Consider the following 27,148-nt stretch of genomic DNA (forward strand, 5'->3'; position numbering starts at 1 on the left):
GAGTGACCAACGATATCGGTATTATCACGTACGAGAGGCAAACAGAAATACGCTCTTAATTTATTTATAGGAGAGAATAAGGAACATGGTGTATATTACGTGCATCGATCATTCAACGTGTTCTGTATACTCCGCGTTGATAGTCGAACGAGAAACACACGAAGCGATCTAAAGCAATCGATATGAGATCGATAAAGAAAGTAAATTGATGTAACGTCGTGTGGTTTGTCGATAGCGTTGTTCATATCGATACATTTGCGTTTTGGGAGGACTTCACGGGCATTGTTAACGTTCGAGACGTTGCAATTTCGATCGTTATTGCGCAGAGTGAATCGGCTTTTATTTAACCCGGGAAACGCACAGTATTTAAAGGTGTTGCAATAACGTTATTTCGAGGGGAAGTATCGAAAACGCAAACATTTGGTTATTAGCGGGTATTCACTTTAAATTATCTGTCCGAACGAGGGGAACTCGATGAAAACGTTCTCGGGAGTACAATTATTATATCCCTTTTCTAGGATTTAATCCGCTCTAGCGGAAACCCGGCCAGTGTGCGTCGATAGTACACGTTAGACGAATTTTCATTCGAGACGATCGTCGTTTGTCAATTACGGATAAAGACGAATATATATGTATGCGTAACTGCCAGTGTTTGAGGAATTTTATTCTTTCCCCTTATACGGTATCGTTTCTTTCCTTTTTTTTAAATTTTTGTTAATCGTTCACGATATCGACATTACGTTTCCGTTCAATCGATATTTGAATACAATCGATATAGGAGCAACAAGTCTATTTCTACGATTGGTTAGGTGACATGCGAATACGAATCCATGGGAAGTTGACCAATCACGTAACGAATAAACATGAACGTAGCGAAACACGAATAACGAAACTGGAATTGAGTTTATCTGTCATTTCAAATCCGATCCTCGTTCGACGTAAGATACATATATAATAATCATGGTTAATCGTGCCACGTTCAAACGGTGAAGAAAATTTGTGGTAACCCGTAGAAGTTTTACGTTCACCTGTTTACTTCCTCATTGGTGTCTCGGATCCGGGAGTGGCGGCGTGTACACGCGTACACACATGTATACTATTTCGGCATCATTAAACGTAAATGTGTAAGTTGTACAAATTGTCGAGTGCAATTCGGATTAAAATAACCTGTATGATGGAATACAGTATTCCTGCTAATTAAGCGAAACGTCGATGAAGTATCGATGTCCGTTCATTATAGTTGGAGATGTTTTTGAATTCGGGTAAATCTTTTTTCTTATTATTATTATATCGGCGAAGGAACTGAAGAATTGATAATTGTATATGGTGATATTTTTATAAAATTCTTCATTTTTTGTTATGTATAAATATATATATACTGTTTTCTTTTTATCCGAATTGAAAAATATGTCGCGTTCGGATCTCGATATCTTTTAAAACGTGCTGCGTTATACTTTAATGTATATTTAATTTCTTCTAAGGATCAGGTGTGCGCGAAAAATTCACACGTTCTTTGTTATCTTCTATCCACACTTCGAAGCGAGTTGTTCGAACGAATTAGCAATATTTTTTTATGAAATTGACTAGTATTTCGATGAAATTTCAAACCTAAAGAAAATTTAGAAGGAACGTTGCGTTTAAGGATAAATCAAAAACTTTCGGATGAAAGCAGTGCATAGTTTGTATTCAATCGTTTCCTTTTTTTATTTTTTTTTTTTTAACGCAGAATCGATTTTAATACAAGTTCAATTGATATAGCGAAAATAAGAAAGGATATTAGTATATTGTTTAATGCGAGAGAGTTGAACTCGTCGTGATTAGAGAACATAGTAGGAAAAAGAAATTGAAACGGTATTCTGCGTACCGATATCGTGCGTTGCAATCCTAAGGTAATTAGGAATTTATATAAGGGTGTTAGGTTGGCAGCGAAACGTGGAAAAAAAAAGAAAAAGAAACTCAACTGTGTGTAAATTAAAACGTCGATCGATCGATCGATAGGGAAGAATCGGGAGTGAACGGAAATTGATGAGCCGCCATCGCCCCCTCCCCGAATGTTTTTATTGAAAACTAAAAGCGTACATTTCGTTCTGTAATTATTTACTTGTACGATGATTGTAACACTGACATGGGCTGTACATCTTGCGGCTGACCTCACGTATTCTTTAAATTCACGCATAATTATCGACATAATTATAGATACCTATTACGAATATAGCATTCAAGTAGCAAGTAATAACGATAAAATAATGGAATAAATGTCATCTATCCTACTAAGTGTCGAAACCATTTTCTCTGTCACAACCTTCCGTTCGTACCGAGATATCTATCATTCATCCTGAAGAAAACGTCATCGGTTACAGTTGAAGACTCCAAACTGTTCTTTTATTTCACTTATGGGTAAGTTACATATACATTCATTATGTTTTTATTTAAATTATGAAATGAGGGTACGATTTTTATTTACTGTATAAGAATAACGAAAGTAGCATATAATTTTAAATGGTTATTTAAAGGTTGGATGAATGCAGATTTTTTTAATTTGTTGCATAACGTAATGTGGACTACGTATATAAACTGAGAGAAGATGTAATGGACGTACATGCTTAACATTTTGTTATGGTAAAAAGTTTATTCGATTCATTCGTACTATGAAGGTTAAGTATGTGAGATCATCATGATGCGGAGTACGAGTTTTCTAGAATGCTATGTGGTTAAACTTTCTAGATCTCGTATAGTATTAGGTCATTGTTGGTGGTTTTTCAAATAACGTCAAGAGCTATCACTTCTTTTCACAAGATGACTACTTCAGGAATCAATGACCTACAGCGCTCCAAGCGGCAAACTTGATGGAACATTCGCCAATGTCGTAAACGTGAGAGTTCAACAAAATTGAATATCTTTTTTTCTTACAATTTTTTGCATTTGAAACATAACAAAGTACAAATTAACTGGTTAAACCATCAAGAAATTGTTTGTCGAATTCTTTATTTTGATCGGTATACGTTAGCAATTTTTTATCCAAGACAGAGATCATAAATTACAAATTTTTATTTCAGCATTTCCTTAAAATTTATCACTGTAACTGTAGCATATTTGTAACGTATTAATATTTAAAGAAAAAATACGATTTGTACGTCAATGCACAGACCGACAGGTTGCTGTTCCACATTCTTCTTTGCGCTAAAGTGGAAGGATGTTCAATGAGTTGATGGCCTTGACCAACTACTATATTGACGTACATTTGCGGAAATGCCCTGGTCTCGCCTTGTGAGATGTTTCTTCGTCGTAGCAGGTCATCCAACAGCTGTAAAAGATATTCGTTCAATAGAAAATTGGGTAATGATATTCGAAAACAGAGAAAAGGAAACGCTCGACAAAATTGGAACATATGAAGTAGTTTAATCCACTTATTTATTTGATTAGAATATCAATAACCGTGCGTAGTGCCTTTCATCCATGTCATCAGAGAAAATCCAATCAAAGATTATGTTGTATCTGGAAAGTGATGATTATATTGGAATGTCGCGACAGTTACAAACGGTAATCACCGGCAGCCCGTTCGAAAAGGACACAAGGTGCTTGTATCTTCGTCTCATACGATTGCTTTCCGCTATCTTCACTTCTATCTTGAACGCAACACGTGTACGCATGCGCCACAGATCAGAACGCGCCACAATATTGAAATGTTACCAGTCTTTTTCAAATTGTCGGAATCTGATCTTTATTTTGTTCCGCTTTCAAATCCAGCTTAAAACTTATAGCTAAAATACTAACGGTAAGGCATATATGTCTACTGTTAAATTTAAACATTTGTCATTTAAACACATTAAACTTGATGATTGTTAAGATTTTCTAATTTTTCATATTTGAATTTAATGAATGTTAATATTTATAGGCTCTTAGTGTATATAAAAAATGCTCGATAAAATAGAGAGATTCCGTAGTATGTGTTGAGACAGGATTTGACGGGGGACGATTCCTACATGCCTTCGGTGTGATGAGTACGGGATCGAAGGCAGGTGGCTCTTTATACCATAGCGCGAGTTCAATGTGTTCAGTTTTGCTATGACTGTCGACTGGTTACGAGACAACTCTGAGGCAGAACTCCTGTTTTGAGTCCTATTCGTTGCGTTTCTGTGTCAAAGAAGAAAAAAGGGATATCACAATGGAATTCCGAACGTTTTTTGTAAGTGGACGAAGTGGTCTTTTTTTTTCTTTATTTCACTTTGAATATATTTTATAAATTTTAATATACAATTGAATGTTAACTATTTTTTGTATTGTTAACTATCAACAATTATTACTGCACCTTTAATTACTAAGCCTAATAATAATTAATTATAAGCCTAACACTTTTTGTAGTTATAATTAGAGGAGTAATCATTTTTATATTATTTGTCATCGAAATTTATCATACGTACATGTATATGACCAAATACAATTCTTATAGAATCAAATGTTAGATATACATACTCGTTTAGCGCAAATCGTAAATCAAAATTAATTAAATTGTTTACAATAAGGCTATTAGGTACTTATTATAGAAATATCTTGTATTCAGTAATCACAGGGAACCGGTATAAAGTAATCCCGTTACGCAAATGCGTAATAAACGTTGCGAGGGGAAAAGTAGACTTTTTTATCATTTTGTACACTGTTTTATGTCGATAGGATTTGAAAAATTAATTGAACTCGATTGAAATGATGGTTAGCAAAGCCAGCACCTATATATATTTGAAATCGGTTCTAGCTCTACTTTACATTAGACAGTAATTTTCCTAATAATCAAACAGAAATCATAACACTATTGTATGATTATGTCTACTATATTTTATATAATCTCACAAGAAATAATTTCGTGAGTGGCTGTATTAGTTAAAAAACGTAAAATTACAGAAAAAACGAACAATCACTTGAAATTTCTGCAGTAAGATGTCTCTAGAATCACACAACCCTTGTTGAAAATATTTCCTCTTAATTCTCAAAATGGAGGGGACACTTGCGTTGACAGCTACATGAACCACCGATCTAGAATTCGTCTTGAATGTATTAACACTTTTGCAAATCGTAACTAATAACTACCTTCTTGGTCGCAAGGAACAAACTAGAACAACTACATAGTAAAAGAATAGAAAATCCATGCATGTATAAAAGTCTTAGCCTGGTAACAATCGAATATCATTTTCCTCGGATACTATATGACACAGTACAATCATTATACACTTCTTCATTTACAGAGGATGTCCATTTTTTAATCTTACAATCCTTACTGCAAAACCCTAATTCTGTAGCTTCAATTACCACTTCAAACGAAACGAATAACCACCTTGTCGACGTTTATGACTACTTCAATCGACTGGAATCAAAATAAAGTGGCTGAAACAGTATTTCATACACCGTGAACTTGAAAATTCACCTGACAATACCATTTCCTATGCAATTCCGAAATGTAACGGCTGGCGGACGTGCACGTTTAGTGGGGCAGTCAACATGCAAGACTATACTGCCGGGTATTAATAGTCCGTAGAGCGTGGACCGAGTACCGTTAAGGCCGAATACGATACACCTCGGTATCTTACTTAACGGGGTATGCCTTGTAAGAGCGAAAAATATATATATACATACATTCGAAGAATCATTGACGGACGAGACAGATTAAACAACATGTTGTTTACAACTACTACTTCTCAGTTATACCAAACATTTGAGGATTGTTTGCTCGCATTAGAGTAAGATTTACATTTTATGAATGAGTTAATTGATGAATAGTACCTGTGTGGTTGCAGTCACATCATACAGACTAAGCAATTAGATTGTTCGCGTTGACTAAACTACAATGATAAGTTAATGAGGCTGAATGTCTGGAGATAGTGGTAAATATAAAATCGGGAAAAAATAAATAAAGTAGTAGAAAATAGTATATGGAGAGATTTCATTTTATGAACGATAGAAAGGGAGAATTGCTGCAGCTGGAAAATGTATTCCACGCGAAGTATTTTATGTAAAATTATATTTTTAGGCGATACTTTTGTGCATTTCGTGTTACGCTAATGAACACATCGAAACAAGACAATCAGAATCAAACGACATTGATTCGACGACAGAATTGAACGAGTCCCCAGAAGGATACTACGCCTTCATAAAATCGCCGAACGCAGAACCTCCCAAAGTGAGACCGCCACCATATATAGACAGCGATAAAGAGTGCTATGGTACGTATTTCAAAGTTATGTCACTTTCAATGCTATGCGTCATCGAGGGCAAATTACAATTCTCCCCTAATCAACTACAATGAATACGAATAAATTTCAGACACCGGAAAACAAGGCAAAGGTTTCGTTTCCATACATAATATTTGTGGTGATCTTAATAAGGGTTACATCCCTCGGAACCCAATGAATCAATATTTCAATGGCTCATCGTATCCTTTGTAAGTACAGAAAAAATTAATTCATTCATTGACTTTCTTCAATTGCTTAATACGTTTATATTCATTCTTTTTATACGTTGTAGCGCCTTGTTGAAGAATCACACGTTGAAATTTTTGAGCAAGGCGTTGCCTATACTCAAGGCCGACGATTCTTTGCCAAAAGTCGCCACAGTTCAATCTTACTCTCAGAATTCGTAAGTAAACAAGCAAAAATCCAACCGCATCGTTAGATCGATCATATGTTACAAAATATCTTCATATTAATTTCTTCTAATATTAGTGTCGACACTGACGAGAAACGAAGTAGAAGTAAACGGTCATCTGATTCAGAAAGTGTATTGGATACTATCAGGAATGGTCGCAAATTCTGCGAGAACGGTGGAGGAGTGTAAGTTACGAACGATAATAATGATATTAAAACATATCTAAACTGTATTATTAGACCGATCGTTTCATTCCATATTTATCAAAGAAGAAAATTCTCGTATTACTTATAGGGATTGTAATTTTTATGTATGACTATAATTTTCTCTTATTCCAAAGAATTTGCATGTTGTACAAGGCTATACAAGGCGAACCATTAGCTACCTCAGCAGCTGAACGCCGTGACGAACCCTCTACACCTGAATACCGTCAACGAACACCACCACAGGAGAAACCAGAGTACACCGGCCCACCCACTCCTTGTCCAGCTAAAGTGGAATATGCGACACCAGTGTTCGCTAAGAATTATCAAGGGGTTTGGCGCTATGTGGTCCAGATTCCTTACGAGGGATATTTCACGCAAACTATTGAAGTTACCAGATGCATGTAATATGCACAGAATACTTGATTATTGTACTCATTATTATTAATATTATTAATTGAGTGATACTGATAAATTTTTCATAGGCAATCAAGGTGTCACTACCTAGATGGTGGTTGTCTATCATCACCAAGATGGACTAGTTTACTGGTAGCAGAAATTTTCTATCCTGAAACAGTCTTAGAAGAGAATCAGAATTCCAGGATCAATGGCTTAAGAGATCCAGCTGGTTCACCACCACCTGTTCACGATTTTCAGAAATACCAACAATATTTGCAAAAATTGGCCGGAGAGAATGAGGCGCGCAACAGTGGCTCGCAGCATCATTGCGACGGTTCTGACGAAATGGGCTGCTTCCAGGTAATCAAAGATACTTTGAAATATAATAGGAATACGAAATAAGGATTGAGTGATATTGAAAGAAAGAAATAGAAGTTACATTGGGCGTTGTGAAGAAAGAATGGAAAATGGATCTGTGTGATGTGAAAATATCAAAGAATGAAAGAAGGTATGGTTGCGGTTTCGTAAATCAGGATTAACTGAAGAGGATGAGATTAATGAACGGCTCTAACTAATTCAAGTTGATGAATTATTAAGAATAATTTGTAGGCTACGTATATATGTTTCTACTACAGGTGAGATTATATTATGACTGGTTCCTGGTGCCAGGGAGCTGCAAGTGTTGGCGCCCCGATTACTTCAACCGTTACATCCGTCGAAGTGGGACTAACGTTGAATTATAATCGATGTATCGCGTGTCAAACTACACAGACGAATCGGGAGACGTATTCGTGATACGTTCAAGGCGATAAGCCTGTCAGATTTCATGAAATAGTCTTGGTATTTTGATTAACTGTTGATCAAACTGTTATTTGTTTCATGACTAAATACGAACACTCCTTTTACTGGGTAAAACATTACAATGAGATATTATATATTATCATAACACTTTGAAGATTATTTTTCCGCTATGGTTGTAAATAATCTTCGAATAGTTGTTATGTATAAGCGAAATGGGATAGAAAATAATAGAAAAATTCTGGCCGCGATCGATATACAGCTTTAATATGTATAACTATAATTATTATATAATACTTTACTACGCAGCACTAAGCACCTTAAGACTGAAGAGTAAAACGCACGCTGGTAGAAATGTTTGCTTCAGCGTGGGTTATTACGAACTATTTTTGTTGTTTTAAATAGTTCGACGTTTCACAAGATACGAAACTATGTTGTATATTTTTTCATCGATTGAAATATGCCGTTTAAATAATGCAATAGAATGTTAATAATGCTTTTTTTTATTTCAAATTTCTTTATTTCGTTTATATCGTTATTTTTTTCATGGAGTAAATTCAGGATATAATCTTGCAGTATTCTGATCGGATATTTGATTAGCTAAGGAGGTACTTTTGTATTTTCTTACCAATAATTTTCTACGCGCGCGAATACATTTCTAGGTCTTCGCACAAATTTTTTTTAGAGAATGTATCCATATAAAAGTTATATGTGCTCTAGCTTATTTCTCAGGGCAGACTGAATTTCGTAATAATGTTGTTACGTATTATCTCATACTGTACTATTTAAATATCGTTATGTTCGAGTCGCCGTGAAATCGTACTTTCTATTTTCTAACTGTTTATTATGTAATTTACACTATATATATCGTGTAATTATATTTTCAAAACGATCCACGTACGAATATTTAGATAACATAAATTAATAAATTACCGTGGCAACTCGTGGTCACTTTGAATTCCTTTGCTGTCAGAACAGGAACATAACTTTTACTCAAGCAGATTTTACCCTTCTAATTCCGCGTGTTAACAGAATTTCCACACGCTACTTTAGATTGTTGATAATCGAATTTGCGCGTGAACATTCTCTGTCGATTAAGTAACGCAAAATTCGAAAGTAGTCTATGAATACATAAAATACTGCGTTGCTCTGTAGATCGTAGCTTGCCTTTGCTATAAGCTTCTTTCTCTTTCTCTCTCACTCATTTTTTCCTTCTCTTATCTTACTCTATAAGTTTCATGCGAGAACATACACTAACTGCTCGCGTAATGCCTGCGCTGTGCATTTTAATTTCAACGAATGCACAAAACAGGCTACCAACCAGCAAGCGTGAACATTGTTTACAAACGGTTCCCAAAATTCGTAGGCAACCATTGCCGCTTACAATACTACACACACCGAATGTAGGCATTGCTCGGTTAGATCAATACTTCGGTCGCTGAAAGACGAGGCGAAAGGTAGTGGGAACGGTGACGGTCAAAGAGAGAGGGAAACCGCATGGTGTCTGCTGAGCACAGTTATCGAACGATTTCACTTGTATGGGGTATTCAAATTGAAAATTTGAGAGATAATTCATTCTGAATTTATTTTATCATTGAGCGTGAATAATGGTTAAAGAACAGTTCAAGATGACTGAAAAAAAACAACCTTGCTAACCGATTAATTGACCGGCCGGGTAGATTTATCCCCACCTCTGTTACTCCTCTTCTAGCCCACCAATCTTTATTGCTCCAGATTAATTAAGCTCGCTAAAAATAAAATTTGAAAGTTTAGGTTAACGTGTTATGAGAATAATTACATTCATTTTTGCTTACTCGAAACGCTGATTTCATTTTTATCCACTGATCGGTGTGAATACGGTAAGCCGGCCAAGTTTGCACGAATCACGTTGTCTCCATAATAAAGCATGTTACCCGTGTCTTCGTAATAGCTTTTAACATAATTTCACGTGTACATTTGACAACAATGATAGCGAACTTTTTCATATGACCAAGATAAATCATTTAATCTACTATATTCCTATCATAGTAGCTAATTCCCCATCATGGTAGCTGATAAAAATTCATAACCGACAAATCTTCAAGTACTATGATTAACAAACTTATTTGTTACTTACTTAGTGTGATTTTACGTTTAATACAACGCGTACATTTACCTTTCTGATTTATTATTTGTTACTTACAGATCTGTAAATATTATTACATCCATTTTTATGTTGAATCGATTCAATCATCCGATCGGATACTCGATAATATCGATTAGTCACGGTTATTCTATGCGCGTCGACATTCTAACACGATTCAAATTTGATATTTAAATTACAACTACGAGTAGTCGCTACTAAAATCCTGTACCGCTATTAAAAGTAAAAAATCTTGCAGGTTTAAGGTTTAACTAACCAAACCAGATCTTCCGTTTGAAGAGAAGCTACGGGGACACACGTCTGAGAGCGATACGGAAATTCAATTGACCGTCCCGATCGGTTGATCGGAAGCGGACGCCACGCGGCCCGTTTCGAAGATCGATAGAAACACCTACTCTGCGTCAAATACATTCTCCCACGTGATTCAGTGCAGCGCGCATATATATCGCGGAATACGTGCATAGACGCGTATACGAGGAACAGTGACGGCGTCGGCTGCTGCGCCAGCTGAAACGGAATGGTGGGGGCTATGCGAACGTAGACGGATCATACAACGGGGAATGTGACGAAGAAGCAGTTCAGTGTCAGTCGACGGTGGAAGCGTTGTTTCGTTGCCGTTCGCTGAATTCCCCGACGGACGGCGGGACTTTGCCGTTTTTCGCTGACACAACGAGAGTGAAACGTGCGACGAACGAGCGCACGATTAGGAGAACGATCGACTGGGGCTTGAGGTTGTTACGAACACCGCGGCTCGTTCTCAGACAGAGCAGCCCCGTTTCGCGCACGGCATGCAGCCGACGTTTCGAAGTAATACGAGATTCCTAACTAAAAATGTGTTCGCTAAACCATCAGGGCACTGCAAAATACGTATAATCAAAGATCAGTGATGTTTCAGTGCGGACCAGTCCTTATCCGGCCGATGCCAGTGACAGCGCGCTTATACTGCCCGGTATTTCGGACATGGTCATGATACTATGAAGCATCGTGACATCTGTATCCAGGCAATCTTACGGTTCTAATAATATTGCGAAATCCTCGTGAGATCATCTGTCAGTCAATGTGCATCGTATGAGGAGGCTAGTGCGACTCAGTGGAACACAGTTTGCGCGTTGTTGACGTTTGCCCACGATCGTTTACATGGATCTTCTCCTAACGATCGATTTGTTAAAGGGACAATGGTCGAGAAAGAAATTCAGCCGAGGGATTTGCGATTAGAAATCATGGAGAGACGTTTCTCGCGTCGTGCGCTTTATCGAACACGGTAAGTTTTGGTACCGCGAGTGAGACGGGTGGCGCGGGATAGCCACCGACCGAGAAAGAAAAATCATTAGTGTCAAATTTCAATCAGGATCCATCCGTGTACCATTGCGATGTCACGAATCTCCATCGATGCGTTGTTCGCCGTGGAACTGCGTGTAAACGTGTAAAAGACGCGCCGAATGATTTACACTTGCAGCAAGGTTTTGTTTCATGCGAGAGGCATAAACGACGTACAAGAACAATCATAGCTCGTGAACGGAGTATGAACATCGTTTATCAGGTAGGTTTTAATTGTTTGGGATGAATGGCGGGAGAGGTATGGGAGAGGAGGAGCATTTACGATTCGTTAAATCGATAGCAACGTCGAAAGTGAATTAATCGATTGTAAAAACCTGTGAAAATCGAATGGGTAACGAACTTGCATCGTTACAATTTGATTTGCGCGTGTGGAAAATGATACAGGTGATATATATACGTATGTTCGCGTTGATTAATCAGCCGGAAAGATTATGAGATCGTGGAGCTAGTTCGAGCGTGGGTGTTAGTAATATTTTTCGTCTAACCGATTAAAAAATAAAAGACACGACATGCGTTAGAAACAATCGAGACGACCTCTAAAACTGAACAATGCCTTCTGGTAATAAAAGGAACGTGATTTCATCGGAAAGTACACGGATATTCGCCGGTGTCGAGTGGCGCCACTAAATTGAAAGGGTTAACAAAGGGTCGGCGAATTGCTTACTGCTTTCCGTGACCTACATATACACTGCCAAAGTTGATGCCGCCGCAAGTGATGTATGCCTGTCATGACGCTGAATCAAGTTTAATCAATCCTTTGCTAGACTATTTGCAATCCCTTGATTCGATTATATAATATCGTGCATGCTAAAACTCCGCTTTATCCTTGCGTGCTTCGATACGCGGCTGATTTTCACGTTTGTTCTTTTTGCTGTTACCAGTCTCTTTCGGATATTTTTTTACACAGATTTCAGCCAACTGGTTGTAAATGTGCTTAGCGATGCTGTCCTTACGTGACTCTTGTGCAAACAGTCTGATTGTAATACTAATTATACGCAAAACTTAACTTCATAAACGAGACGCCCAGGTAGTTAGAAGAGTAGCCGTACCGAATATATAAAACTCATGTTCGTTATGGATCGTGCTAGTAGGAGTTGATATTTGTACGGGGAAATCTTATCTCGCAGTTGATAAAGGTAACATATTTCGGTAATTATTTGGAAAGTGTACGTGTCATCGATTTTCATAAGTTATGAATACGTCGTGGAAATCGATGATACATCGGACAACTTTTTCCTGTATTTCTAATTGCCGCACTCTCGTTGCTTTCGTAACATATGCGTCGGTGTTATCCGAGACTTGATTGAAAGTATACAAAATATGTTTGCAATGCTGCGTGTTATATTACTGTCTCGGTTTCATTTGTGTAAGGTGTACATGTACACAAATGGGCGATAATCGAATTCAAAAAAGAGAAACATTCAACATGCCGTTGATCCAATTCTTGAATAATTTAACAGTCGATCTTCGTATACGGCACGTACTGTTAACAAAAAATACTTGACGGAATTTCTGTTCGCGCAGAATTCGCGTCTACATTTTTGTCGCAAACATTTGTTCAGATGTTTCTAATTAAATCCCTATTTTCTTCTATACAAGTCATACGAAAATATTTAACGGGCCGTTGTTTATCTTGCTCGTCGCGAACTTGCGGTTTCCAATGACAAAATAAACGTCTGCTTTCCTCAAATTCGTCTTTTACGTTACATCGATAAATAATAACGGCAGCCTTACATGCGTGTTTAATTAACATTACTTTATTTTCTACTTTTATTATTATTACTCGTCATATTAAGAACGTACATTGCTATTCACATAGATCCGTTATTATCGCACCTATTTATTCGAGCGGAGATCTTTTAATAGTATAAAAGACACGTATTACCGATCTGTTATTTTCTGCTTTCAACTGTTTCTATTCTGATCGAAAGCAACGAAATTCTATTTTAGAAATTCAATGAAAGTTGCACGAAGCTCAGGATGGATCCCAGTTTAAAATGGACTGAAAACCCTAATACCCAGATCTAGATACGAAATATGTACGGCAAATAGAAATGTAATACATGCAACACGCTTCTCTTAGTCCAAGGTAAAATATCAATAGAAAAATTTACTATACATAGTACACTGCCTTTTTATAACAACATAGTTCTGATTATACGTGATTTCATTGTTTTCTCTTGGAAAGTTTCAGCGCTCGTTTCGAATCAATTTAATCAACATGTTTCCTTTATTTTTTTTACCATGGGAACAACAAAGTCGAGGAGTAGCGGGTAGAAATTCATTTACGTGAACAAGTAATGAACATGGAATAAACTTATACTTCACATAAAGAAGTATACTTGCAGATAAATACGCACTTTAACGCACGCATTTAATGATAGAAAGATAGTAACTAGCCGTTAGGTGACATTCACTTAAACTCAATCAATTTGTACCTTTATCTCAATTGACTCAATTTGTCTTCTTCGTCATAAGCTGCTGCAAAAATATTATCTTTTTATCAACGTCCTTCCTCTTATCTAAAAATTTCATCCTTACACCTGTCTTATCATATTTCAAAAATTAATGCAATCAGGTGAAGCTAATAGTGATATGCGACACCTAAGTATCAAATAAGTATCGTCAGAAACGCGCTGTTCTCAGAAGAACGTTTGTTTGATTTTTTTCGCGTCGTCGGTAATAAATTAACTCTGCGTCAAGTTCAGTATCTGATTAGACTAGGATGTGATGTGTAAGTAGGAGAGAGATGTTTCGCTAGATTTCTGAAAAAAAATCGAGGCAGTAAAAAGAGTGAGAACATCTTGTAATAAGTAATATTACACAAAAAAATATTAAATGTAAATATTACACAAGAACATTTTATAATATGAAAGATCAACTTTAAGATATTACAAACCAATTAATTACTAATAAAATGTAATGTAAAATATTCTTGTTACCTGTCGATGATTGTGGTTGTAATATATTTATAGTAAATTAGTGCATGTATCAATTATTTTCTGTTTTTATGGATATTCACGACGTTCCCGAGGAAGAGCGAAAAATATTATTCTGCTATGAACAATTTTAATTAGACACCGTAGTGTTGCTCGTTATCCGCGTGAAAGTATAATAGTGGACTGGCATAAAAGGTTTTAGTCATTTCGTTACGTGGAACTGTAAGTTAGATAAAAATATTGAAGGGGTGTCGCCATGATAATAAAACCGCAGGTAATCCAATGCAATTCCGTAGAAATTTGATAAAGTGCTGTTATTCAGATATCAACATATATCTAGTGCTATACAAGTGTTGCAGACATATGAACGTATTCTCTTTCGGCAAGTATACAGAAAACGATTAAGCTAACAGTCGTCATTAATTATCAGATTCATCGTTAAACGCATTTGTATTTAATTAGGAGACCGGGAATTCGAATAGATTAATAGATTGAGCGAAAATTCACACCACGACAAATTAATAATCGAATTCTCCATTTATTTGGTAAAATTTCAGCCACTACTGATTACTTGATGTAAAAATTTAATTTTCTTTAAACAAAGATATCCATCTGAGACGTAATTACGATGCATGCATCGAACGATCGTCGAAGATCACGCGTCGTGTCATATACGTCCCGCGATGAAATTAATAACGCAACAATTTTTTTACCCCGTATCACCGGATGCACATATCTTCTATCGTTTCCTCTTTAGAATGGCATTGGTACACGAGAACATGAACTTCCCAATTTTGTAAGCTCGTTCACTTGGAAAGTATCTTGACTAACGAGTAAAACCAGTAGAGAAGTACCTGCAATTCTATTTGTCAGCTAATTTTGCATAATCACTGGTCCACCTTTATTTTTATTTATTTCACAGACGACTATAAATCGTATTTTCTATTTCAGGTCCTAGTATAATGAAGCCATCCATGAAAATGGGGGCGATAGCCTTGATAGGTTTGTTCTTGGTGTTCTACCAGTATCATTTGTCCACCGGGGTACGTTTCGATCAGATGACCGACTTCAATACGGGTGGCTCAGCGGAAGACAGTCCTGTTCTATCTCAGGAGGACGTAGAACGTTACGTGAGGACCTCGAAATTCACTGAGGAAACGGTACACCTACGTGCATCAAAGTTTTCTTCTTCGTACTCGGTTGTCGGTTGCTCCTTTAAACCGTTCGCCCTTCTATTTGTAGATCAAAAGTGCCGTGCGTAGGGTTCAAGAAACGAATGGACTTAGTCCAGACATGGCGTCGACGCTGGTGCAAGAACTGGTGAATCATTTGCACAAGAATATCTTCGGGCCGACGGACAATTCGAAGATATCGCGTGCTACGTTCTTGCACGGAGAATCCGGTCGGAATAAAACGTCCAACTGGCAGCAATCGTCCGACGAGGCTCTGGAACCGTTGTACATAGTTACGCCGACGTATCGCCGGCCGGAACAGATTCCAGAACTCACCAGGATGTCGCACACTTTGATGCTGGTAAAGAACGTTCACTGGCTTGTTATCGAGGACGCGACCGTTGCCACCAAACAAGTCACGAGGTTGCTGGAACGAACGGGATTGAAGTTCGAACATCTGACTGGTAAATCTACTGTATTAGAAACTAGAGCGGAATTAATGTGGTTACAAGTATAGTCCCAACGAAATCAGTTAACCGTTAAAGGACAAGTTTCTCGCGCTTTCGTATCTTATACCTTAAAAACATTCACTTTTGCAGAAAATCTTCTCGAACCCTCTTTATTCCGAGATATAATTTCTTTCGAAGCTTTCGATGCGTTTAGTTTCTGCCTCCGGCAGAAAAGTGACATACAATCCTGTATTATCCAGAATATTATCCAGAATAAATTCACGCATAAATTCGAACAATACTATTCTAGAAATATCGCGTCGTGAAATAAAGATTGAAGAATGATTGAATGCCATCATCGAAAGCCGGCTGTAAATAAATTCCTGTTTAAAATTAATTTGTTTAATCGACTCGATGCCTTGTTGGCGAATTAATTGGGACGGTCGCAAAGGTCTCAATGAAAAAACGTTCTATTGATTTTGTTGGCTAAGCCAGTCCGCGTTTAACGCGTTTAAACATGTAGTCGTATATGTGTCCGGCTCTTCCAAATAAGGAATCGTCTCTACCTTTGTGCGAGCTTATTTATATTGGACGGTGACACCGATGTACATGCATTTCCCTATTTTCCACCTCAGCCCCGATGCCCGAGAAGTACAAGCAGAAAAAGGGTGCCAAACCACGTGGCGTGTCTAATCGGAACCGTGGCTTACAATGGATCAGGGCGAACGCTACGAATGGCGTCTTTTATTTCGCTGACGACGACAATACGTACGACATAGCGCTTTTCGACGAGGTCAGTTGGTTTTACGAACGTGAAAATCAAATTTTTTAATTGTAATTAATTCAAGATGATCAAGCTAGTTGAAGATTACTGAGAAATTATTATAGAAATGTAATCTGTGGAATTACAGTTACGTAAAACGAAACGGGTTTCAATGTTCCCCGTGGGCTTGTGCACCAAATTCGGCTTAAGTTCGCCTATCATCAAAAACGGGAGATTTGTTGGATTCTACGACGGCTGGATCGCCGGGCGAAAGTTCCCGGTCGATATGGCGGGGTTCGCTGTGAATGTGAAATTTCTGCACGAAAGGCCAAACGCTACGATGCCGTTCAAAGCTGGCTACGAAGAGGACGGTTTCCTGAAGAGTCTCGCGCCTTTAGAACCGAAGGACATCGAGTTCCTCGCTGATAATTGCACCAGGGTGCTAGCGTGGCACACGCAAACCAAAAAAAATGAACCGAGTGCACCTTTAGACATGAAACTGTACGGTGAAACGAACTTGGTCAAATTAAAACTGCAAATAGTATGATGTTAAAAGTCGACTACAACTGCGATTGGATTTGGAGTTCGATCTGATTTTAATCATTCATACGTACGACAAACAAAAGTGATTCAGTGCCTGAAGTATCGTAAAGTACGGTCGGCGATAGCAATTCTTTCCTTTCTACCCTTTTTTATTCTCCACCTTCGACAGAGCTCAGAGAAAGACTATGGTTTATTCCAAATCAATTAGGTGTTAAATTGTGAGAAACATTATTGCAGGTAATCTTTGTAATGTTGCTACGCTCGGGGTCGTTTTGTAAATTTGGTATAGACTATAGTTTTCTCTGTAGCTGAGGGTTCTAATCAGAGAAAATTAATACATGATAAAGATGAGGATCAATCTAATATTGTTATGACAGTATGGCTCTGTACCTATATTTTGCATCATTATTTTATTATATTAACGTTTAAGTTTTAGTTGTTACGATGATTAATACGTAACTCTGTAGGCCAATGACCAATTAACGCCGGAGAAATGATTCGATTACAAGTTCGTTGACGCAACGATAATTACGATAAAGTAGCAGTGGGACGTAATATCTTTACTGTTAAGTGCAATGTATTTCATTATCTTCGGTTACGCGTTGCAAGTTGTTTATTTTTAGTGTGTCCTAAGTCTGATACGCAACCAATGAATCTACATTATTTCTCTCTTTTATTTTTAGATAAGAGCCATATACAGCAAGAAGGGTTTATTTCAATCTCTGACAGAATACCATCGTTGAAAGTTACCTTTTGTACTTATTATTCTACAAATATTTCTTCAGAGTATAACTCTGTTACAGTGCAATACACGTATTTCTGTCATCTATCAGACAACGAATGTGCATGAACCATTTCGTAAAATAGCATTTATTTAAGTATGAAAAGAACCTTGAAGGTATTTCAATGGTTATATTTTTAAATAATCTACTGTTGCAGTTAGGATTCTATCATTTGTCATTCTTTTAATATTATCAGTTTAAGTTACTCCCATGCTTGTTTTAAGAACATCGCCTACGTGTATATATTATATGATGTTTCCTAATAAGATAGCCAGCCTTTAAAGGCATAAAGAAACAGTGAACATCGGTGAAGGTAGATATTATGCGCACCGACTTTTAACGAACTCTGAAATTACGTAGAAACTGATGACACAATTGTTAAGTAGTTCATGGCAGGAAAAATTTCGGTCGTCGAACGTGAATTCATATCGAATGCATGCATAGGTAGGAGAAAAAAAAGCTAAAATGTAACGAAGCATTTCAAAAGATCTATAAACAAAATAGTACAAAGGAATGTCTGTTCATTCAATTTCAAACTTATCAATGAGAATCATTGACTGATCAATGATAAAAGTCAAAGGCAAATATTAAAATGTCCTTTTGAAACCGTAATAGACCTTTTGAAACTGCATCTTAATAAACAGCATTGTTTACCAAAGTAATGCAAGTGATATAGGAAAAAAAGTCTCCAAGTCGAATGGAGAGTTTTCTGTTTTTAATCGTTGGAAGACGTTTAATCTTTCCGCCCTTGTCGCACGAGAAAAATAACTCTGGATGCTGTATGCATCCGGTATATCATCTAGTCTAGTAACATTAAAATAAACATTACAATATCAAAAATGTATTGTACAGCGGTGTCGAGCGGATACAATTGTACGGCATATCATATGACATACATAGTTTCGTGATAACGTTTACGGGCACAATGTGTAAATTGTTAAGACATATCGAGTTTGCTGTTTCCAGCAATCTGCCCAAACTGTAATTAAGCGGAGATATATCATGAAAGCAATAAACTCATTGTTAAATAATAGTGATCTCGTGCGAACCCCAATGATTTTAATAATCGTACAAAAATTAGACTATACATTTAATCTTTGGCGAAATAACAGAATAACGAAAATAGCTTTTAATAGCTGGTTCTATTTTAGTGTTCTAAATTTCATTCATATTTACCGCGCTTGGTATTGATCAGGCCCAGTGCGAACGTGTTGATTTCGTTCGATTTCATTGTTCATTTCTCTTATTCATATTTATAACATTTATTTTTAATTTACGAAGCTGCTTGTTATTGTGAATTAAAGAAAAATTGGTTGTTTTAACCTTCTTGGTATTTGTAAGCGTCGTATACAGTCAACAACGAGCGAATACATTTTTACAGTCAAGCGTTATGCGTGTATTTACCCATAACCTATTTAGTGTCGCCTTTTGTCGAATGTTCGTGTTAAGCAAAATAAGTAAAAACTTGGGTAAGTTTTAAAACGTTTTATCATGGGATTCTAGCACCATTGATATAAAGCTTGAACTAATATGATCTATTTATCATCGTCGTAACGAAGGAGGTAAGTTGTTTTTATGTTTGTCGAAGTTACAACGATCCTTGTGATTTGCACGTTTGTACTTAATTATTAATTTTTGTTTAATTGATTCATTGTTTTAGGAAGATGAACCCATAGCGAAACAAAAGGTTGGTGGATTAAAAAGATAACGTACATTAAATCATGTAATTATCATTTCATATTTTTATTTTATAAAAGATATTTACAAATATATATATATTGATACAGTATGTTTAGTCACATATACATATCGCAAAAAGGCTACCTTAAAAACAATTATTATACAGAAATAAATACAGGTTTTACAATATTCACAGTTTATTAAGCAATATTTATAACTCTAAAATTTTATCATTCTTTAATTCACCAAGAAATCCTTTGAGGATGAGGTTGATCATTCCAGTAAAAAGTTTTATTGACAAAAATATAAAATTGCAAAAAGTTTACTATTAGCGTAGTCATTGATTCTGCAATAATCTGCCACTTTGTTGGTTTTTTAATGAAGAAACGGTAAAGTACATACGGAATGATAAAATAACGTGGTTCTATTAGTAGTTGAGGAATGAGTACTAGGCAAACCATAGAAATATAATTAATTTGTGTTGTAAACCTTAAATGCTCAATTCCGCGAAATTGTGTGTACAAAGTGAACGAGTATACTGGTGCTAATAAATATTTAAACAGTCTATACTTTCCCATAAACCTGTTCCAAATATAAAATATGTAATGCCTATTGTCAGCCAGCATATAAGGATGGACTTGTGTATTAAAATGAATAATTATAGTTATGAGTAACAAGCTACAGCTTGCAAGCATCCGATGTTTACTAACAAATTTGAAATAATCTTTCCAATAAACAATCATATATGGCCAAGAAAAGCAAAATAGAAATATAGAGAAGTAAAACAGTTGTGGAACATGAATAGTGGGAATGTGAGCTGTTTTGTCTCCAACTACGATTCCTTTGTTCCAAATAACAAAGATAACAAACAGTATGCATACTGTAACATATGGGATCAACCTTATACATAACTGAATAATGAATATTGCAAATGATTTCCATCCATGATAAGTTTCTTCTACTATTTTTTTCCATATCAACTAAAAAGAGTCAAACAATAGCCTTATAAATGTTAAATAAATTGAAAGATAATAACAACAGTAGTTTACTCACTTTTAAATAAGCTACTGAACAATACTCTTTATTTGAAATTGATTTACTCATTTTCTGCTCTAGCAAATCGAATGTATATTCCACAAAAATAAATGCAACCCAAATAATATTTGTCTGGCGAATTAACACTGACAAAAGACCTGTACAATATCAAATCATAGCATTATTATTTTTAAAGCTCAATCTAGTATAAATTCCAATTCATCGATTCTTATACGTACCTATAAAAGATGCAAGTTCCCATTTTCTATGTGAGTGTAATAATAACATTAACAATACTGCATTGATTGACGCAACATCTGTGTAATATAAAAAATGCCAGAAAAATAATGGTGGAAACAATGTAATATTACAACTGACAATAAGCTTTATCCAACTGCTCCATCTTTGTTTCCAATAAGATATTGAAATTTGTTTAAGAATATTATGCGCAAGATAGAGATTTAGAAATGTTCCAAGCAAATTTATACATCTCATATAAAAGATATTACAGAGGTTTAAAGGTGACAATATTAAGGTTGCAATTATGTATAATCCAGGTAAAGTAGTAATTTTGGGATCCCACTGAAAATAATATATCCCACAAATGTAATTCGTTAAAATACGTTACAGTACACTTTAATACTCATCTAGGGTGAAAATCATTTTATTCGTTGAATAATTGGTTGTAACAGTACACGTTAAAATGTTATATTACGGAAGGAAGAAATTAATTTTTAAAAATATTGAAACATACCTGTGAAAAATTTCCAGCACAATACTGCAGTGTCTGAGATATATGAAAAACCTCGTCAATGAAATAATAAGGTTGCACATAATTCAGATAACTGAATAATGTTAAGATGCTCAAACAAATGAATGATATCGAGATCTTTTGCGTATACTCAATCACTTTAGTCGAGGACAGTTTCATCGTTTCGTTAGCGATATAAAAAAAGGTAATTGAAATTTACTTTTATAAGTGATAGAAAGAAAAAAGTTTACGGCAATGGACGCTAATAACTTCTACAAACTAATTCACTCTTAATCAAAAATATTCATTTATTACAATAATTATTTTATTTCTACAAGTATCAACGTATCCAAAGTCATTCTGTTAAGCTTTTTAGTAATTACACTTTACCGATCAATTAGATTTCGATCGCTCGCACGATTGAAAAACATGTGGTACAATAATTCAGAATACTTCGCAATTGACATAGACATGTGGCTACTAGGTTGTTTTTGCTCTGAAGTAAACGCCGAGTCGATTATTTCAAATTAGCGACCTAACGTATCGATTCACGTTAAGATACGAGAGTACGACAAAAAAAAATATGGGATAACGAAACGGTTAAAGTGGCATTTTATTTAACTATAAATGTTAAAAGCCTCAAAAATAACTTTGATATCACGTAAGTTGTTAAGAAAATGAAGTTCACGATAATGTTGAAGTAAATTAGTTTATTTTTATTTATTCTCAGATTTTAGGTGAAATAATCTGAGTAATACTGTTTTCCATTTGTCTGTAGAAACGTTGTCGGAATACAAATGTCAATACTTTATAAATAAATAGATTTCAAATAGCAGGTAAATTTGCTCTAAAACGTTACACTTCTTACTTAAATATCGTGCTTATAGTTTCTACCTTTACCAACAAAAATATCAAAAAAGACGAGTATGTATATATCGTGTGTAGGCAAGAACAGTTAATGCTTTCCTCGTTTCCTATATAATTTTCTTTAGGGATATATCGTACAGGAATTAAAAAACAACATATTCATATATTAATCCTTACAAATACTTATAATTCAATCATAAAACTTTAAATTAAGAATATATATATATATATATATATATATATATATATATATATATATATATATATATATATATATATATATATATATATATATATATATATATATATATGTATAATGACAATACACAAAATTTTAGGCAATTGTACAAAAATGTCCAAAATCATAAAATTAATAATTCAAATAAAAGTAAAACCGAATACGATTCACTTTAATATCGAATGTTTCTATTAATTGGATCGGTATACAGTCTCTATTCTTTTTATAATTTTTTTTTTCAAACGTGTTTAGTATACGCTCTTCAGCTATATATTTTGTGTACAATTCCTTCTCGATGTATCATTAGATGGAGCTTATAAATGCTATGATGTATCGGTATAACACATATCAATGATCAATTTGATTCTACTCTATTCGACGATTTCCCGACCGTTCAGGGAAATCAATCCACACCGTACATATCGAACTTTATGGCATTTTTTCACCTGAGAATAATTGCAGGATAAATTGTCAATGCACTAAATTGTAAAATAATCGAAGTCCCGTTAAAGTACAATGCACGAGTGTATGTATGTACGTGTATATGTAAGCAACAACTTTCACGACTGTTGTAAATGTAAAAAAACATGACCCTTTTATACATATAGACATTGTACATAAAAAAGACATGTAGGCAAATTGTATATATCACGATGTGTGTATGCATACAAGAATTCGTATATTTACGTATGCACTGTACAAAGCTGAGCATCTCCTTTTGATGGGTTTCTAGTGTTGTCTAATTCCTTAATTAAAGGATATACTTAGTAATCTCTTTTTACTTCTTTTCTCATTTCCTTAATCAGTCTAAAGCAAACGAAGCGTAATACAGATCATACGTAATTCTAAAGACACAATTTCTTGAGGAAAAGAGAAATTTCACTTTTGAGCTTCTATACAAGTACTTATTCTTAACAAAGTACAAAAATATCCTAAACAGAGCTATAGAATTATTATTTTAACTCATTCTCCTCGTAACGAATTGGAAAGATTTGACGAACTTTAATCGAGAACAAAGTAACGTTGTTTTTTTTCTACACTCATAAATTAAAGCTATAATTAAAGAGAAACGAAATTTCTGGTATCCGAACGAAAACGGTATTTTTTAAAGGTGTGAAACTGCGATCAAAGAATTTTAAGTACAAAGTTTTTATATCTGGAATGATTAAACAAATTTTTAAATAAATTATGATAAAGTATATAGTCTTTCTTTGCGACGATATTGAAATCAGGATGTCTCGATGATTTTTATAAAATTTTAATGTATAAAAAGGAAACGGAACTGAGTTACAGAATATTTACGATTAAAAAAAGGAAAATCACTTTTTGATGTGGCCGTAACAAAAAGGTGGATAATTTTTTAATTCATTGGCGTCAGGAAGTGTTAAAGAACGTACGAAATTATAAAATATCGAAGGTATACTATGGAATTTAATATCTTATAAATTAACATATTCGAAGAAACGCCCCGAGTTGTTACACAAATTTTACAACCATACTTCCTGCTGCAAATGGATTAATACTTAATATTCTCTACACCTCCTAATAACCCTTCATATATCACACATTACAAGAGAATTTTTATGAATTGCAGAGAAACAAAAAGAAAAAAAGAAAGAAAAAGAAAATAATATCAGAAATGACATTATCGAGTAACAATAATTTTCGTTTAGCACGCAAACATTTTCTCATTATTATTTAAACTAATATGTATACATACTTTTTTACTTGCAAACTTGTATTTTCATCTCGATAAAAGCAAATTTGTCAAGCTCGATACTATATGAACAATATGCATGTTAAAAGAGAGGATTTATGATTTTTCCTTCTTCTTTACACGTAATGATAAGTTTTCTTCGCGACACCCGATTGTATGACTGACAAATGGCGAGAAATGTATAAAACAGTATCTTTAAACTCACTTGGCTACCTGAGATATTTTGTATCTTTCAGTCGTTAAAAATTTTCTAACGCGAGACAATAAGGAAAAGAAAAGGGGGACATACACTCGAAAGTACACACGCTGAACACTTAAAGCAATATCTAGAAAAATATCAAAAGGGTATATGCTTATAGTTTTACTCAATCTTTTGTCTCTCCTATTGAAACTTAAAACACAAGGTAACTAATACTTTTGTACGCGTTCGATTCTAAATATTGCTTTTAATGTTTTCAATTTCTCATGCGAGAGACGGAGAAATAGTGAGAGTTTGAGAAATAGAGAGAAAAGAGAAAGAGAGAGAACGAGATTGGAAGAGGCATGTTCTTGTTTTATATCGAGTAACAAATTGTATAATATCATCAGCACTTGTGGAATGCCTGCAGTCAATATGATTTCGAATACTAAATACGTACGCTAGAAAAAAGTTATATGCTTCATTTTGTAGAGTTACACAACCATTTCTTAAAAGAAATATCAAAGAATACTAGTAAATTATTTACACGTTTCGCATTACTCCGTCGATAGAGGAAAATCTTTGCAATATTAATAATAGATCAATGTGTGTGAAACAAACGTACAAGTAAAAAATATGTTTACACTATACACTGAGTCCAAACGCGTTTCAATTTCAATATTACCAGCTAGTTAGAAATGAAACGATTCCCTTTCCTGTGAGAAATATTGTATGTATAATCGCCTTGAACTTGAAAGTAGCTTTCAAAGTACACAAAACCGGATATCAAAACGAATATCTTAAACTGAAATACAAGTTTGTGCAGATAACTAATAAAGAGCACTCCTTAGGAACTAATTGAGACTTAAGCGTTATTACCGAGATCTGAACGTACAATCAACTTGTAAAAATTAAGATTATATGTACAATTATTTTAAGAACAGGTAATCCTCGAATAATGGACAGAGTTAAAAGTAATCAAAATATTGCTCAGAACAATGTTCCGTCCCAAAACGAATCCCATAAGGAAAAAAAAACGGAATTCTATTTTTATGTATAAAAAAATGTGTGAAATAAAATTATTCTTTGCTAAGATTTTTGGAACCATAAAAATAAAGGCTTTTACGATTTCGCGTCTTTCTTTGTTGTAAAGACACGCACAAAAGACCATACATTTGTGCATGCGTCTACCAACGCAAGGATACCTTATTATCAGAAGATTACCTGTGAGGCTAATAGAAAATCTTTTCTTAATTCTTAATTCATTGCGTAACGAAATTCGTTATGATCAGAAAAGAAATAAATATACCTCGTTTAATTTATCTATTATATATAAAAGAAATATATTAATTATGTTAAAAATGAACTAGAAAAAATGCTTTTGTTTTCGTAAAATTTTTCGGTTTTTTTAATAGTCTTCGTATTTCATAAATTTGTAAATACTGGAGTATTTATACGTCATACTTTATATAAACAGCAAAAGACTTCACTTTTTCCCTTTTTGCACAAAAATTTGGTTACTCAATGAAATTAATAGTTACGAAACACATACATAGGCGATAGAATTATACTATAATAGAAATACATTAAAAGTATTGAATTAATCCTATTGACCAAAGGCCGATATGTAATACAAACGTCACAAATTTGAAATTGTGCCTGTACACGCTATTCTAGTGTCTGTACATTGCAATAATACAATACAGTAAATCAGCTCGATATGAATCGCAACATAATTTATTATAGTTTTATTGGAATATATTCTTTTTTCATTATTTTCAGCGTAAATTATATCGAATGGATCGAATCACGTAGATAATTATATACAATTTCTTTTTCTCTCTAAATCATAAATAGTTAACGGAAGTGTTACATGGTAAAAAATAAAAAGTAATAGCACAGAAGTTAAATGAAATTCAGATGGACCTAACTATATGGAATTTCTATAGAATTAATTTTTTTCCCTTTTTTTTCAGTTTCAAAAGGAGAAAAAAATATGTAGGAGGGATGCATTGAACACGCAACTACTTCGAAAAGAAAAGCAAGATAAATAACAGGCAATGCCACAGAGTGCTCTCCATATGGTATCCCTAATGAATTATTGCTCTTTGCATTTTTCGAAATACTCGGAATACATACATACACACGCGCGCGCGCGCTCGTGTGTGCATCTGTATACCTAAATGTTATGTAAAAATCGCTTAAGATCGAAAATCAATCAAACTTGTATACCGTTGCAGATTTTCAATCGTTGGATGCGCTATTGATGTGACACTGAAACCTTTGCGAAAAGTGTACGCCGAAGGAAAAGAAAGCGAAGAAATTGCAAATGTGATTACTTCTGGTCGATAAATTCGATTTTGATGTATAAACGATACCGTTATCAGGAGCCCCGTGAAATAGTTTGTCGCGTGTGAAACATTACGCATTAGTAAAACTGTATTGTCGTTAAAAAATATTATTTCCTCGGATATATTTGGCAAGCATGCACTTCTCCGTCTGGAAGATCAAATCTTCGTG

The 27,148-nt window shown here is 34.9% G+C and overlaps 4 protein-coding genes across 7 annotated transcripts in view; 2 read left to right on the plus strand and 2 right to left on the minus strand.

Moving 5' to 3' along the window:
- The window catches only part of Dis3 (exosome complex exonuclease RRP44-like protein Dis3), a 309,095-nt gene that overhangs the window by 52,316 nt on the left and 229,631 nt on the right, over positions 1 to 27,148 (minus strand). The window lies entirely within an intron of this gene.
- Positions 3,937 to 8,532, plus strand: Spz6 (Spaetzle domain-containing protein 6). The gene is made up of 8 exons (XM_076903412.1): positions 3,937 to 4,186; positions 6,020 to 6,212; positions 6,313 to 6,430; positions 6,514 to 6,624; positions 6,711 to 6,818; positions 6,974 to 7,240; positions 7,322 to 7,595; positions 7,871 to 8,532. The coding sequence occupies exons 1-8, from the start codon at positions 4,166 to 4,168 to the stop codon at positions 7,976 to 7,978; spliced, it is 1,200 nt and encodes a 399-aa protein (XP_076759527.1). The 5' UTR covers positions 3,937 to 4,165; the 3' UTR covers positions 7,979 to 8,532.
- Glcat-p (Glucuronyltransferase P) lies at positions 11,323 to 17,647 on the plus strand. Of its 4 annotated transcripts, none has more exons than XM_076899222.1 (7): positions 11,323 to 11,437; positions 11,525 to 11,729; positions 12,606 to 12,663; positions 15,405 to 15,613; positions 15,696 to 16,089; positions 16,710 to 16,867; positions 16,986 to 17,647. In XM_076899222.1, exons 4-7 carry the CDS (start codon positions 15,416 to 15,418, stop codon positions 17,382 to 17,384), a joined length of 1,149 nt encoding a protein of 382 aa, XP_076755337.1. In that variant the 5' UTR covers positions 11,323 to 11,437; positions 11,525 to 11,729; positions 12,606 to 12,663; positions 15,405 to 15,415; the 3' UTR covers positions 17,385 to 17,647. The 4 variants fall into 4 exon arrangements, with proteins under 4 accessions (XP_076755337.1, XP_076755346.1, XP_076755320.1 ...); XM_076899231.1 differs by having other exon boundaries at positions 12,606 to 12,650; XM_076899205.1 differs by lacking the exon at positions 12,606 to 12,663 and having other exon boundaries at positions 11,525 to 11,716.
- Alg10 (alpha-1,2-glucosyltransferase Alg10) lies at positions 19,982 to 22,021 on the minus strand. The gene is made up of 4 exons (XM_076903397.1): positions 21,632 to 22,021; positions 21,117 to 21,459; positions 20,896 to 21,035; positions 19,982 to 20,822 (listed from the first exon to the last, which is right to left on the minus strand). Exons 1-4 carry the CDS (start codon positions 21,806 to 21,808, stop codon positions 20,085 to 20,087), a joined length of 1,398 nt encoding a protein of 465 aa, XP_076759512.1. The 5' UTR covers positions 21,809 to 22,021; the 3' UTR covers positions 19,982 to 20,084.

This window comes from Xylocopa sonorina, chromosome 1, assembly GCF_050948175.1.
Source record: "Xylocopa sonorina isolate GNS202 chromosome 1, iyXylSono1_principal, whole genome shotgun sequence".
NCBI classification, from domain to species: Eukaryota; Metazoa; Arthropoda; class Insecta; order Hymenoptera; family Apidae; genus Xylocopa; species Xylocopa sonorina.

What these genes read in the sequence shown, in the direction of transcription:
- Alg10 (XM_076903397.1), bottom strand. Translation starts at nt 21,808, where the DNA reads ATGAAACTGTCCTCGACTAAAGTGATTGAGTATACGCAAAAGATCTCG. An exon ending in GTGCTGGAAATTTTTCACAG is followed by an intron (nt 21,460 to 21,631) that starts GTATGTTTCAAT and finishes TATTATTTTCAG; the next exon opens with TGGGATCCCAAAATTACTAC. An exon ending in GGAACTTGCATCTTTTATAG is followed by an intron (nt 21,036 to 21,116) that starts GTACGTATAAGA and finishes GATATTGTACAG; the next exon opens with GTCTTTTGTCAGTGTTAATT.
- Glcat-p (XM_076899222.1), top strand. Translation starts at nt 15,416, where the DNA reads ATGAAGCCATCCATGAAAATGGGGGCGATAGCCTTGATAGGTTTGTTC. An exon ending in CGAAATTCACTGAGGAAACG is followed by an intron (nt 15,614 to 15,695) that starts GTACACCTACGT and finishes TTCTATTTGTAG; the next exon opens with ATCAAAAGTGCCGTGCGTAG. An exon ending in ACATAGCGCTTTTCGACGAG is followed by an intron (nt 16,868 to 16,985) that starts GTCAGTTGGTTT and finishes GTGGAATTACAG; the next exon opens with TTACGTAAAACGAAACGGGT.
- Spz6 (XM_076903412.1), top strand. Translation starts at nt 4,166, where the DNA reads ATGGAATTCCGAACGTTTTTT. An exon ending in TGGAATTCCGAACGTTTTTT is followed by an intron (nt 4,187 to 6,019) that starts GTAAGTGGACGA and finishes TTATATTTTTAG; the next exon opens with GCGATACTTTTGTGCATTTC. An exon ending in ACGAAATGGGCTGCTTCCAG is followed by an intron (nt 7,596 to 7,870) that starts GTAATCAAAGAT and finishes TTTCTACTACAG; the next exon opens with GTGAGATTATATTATGACTG.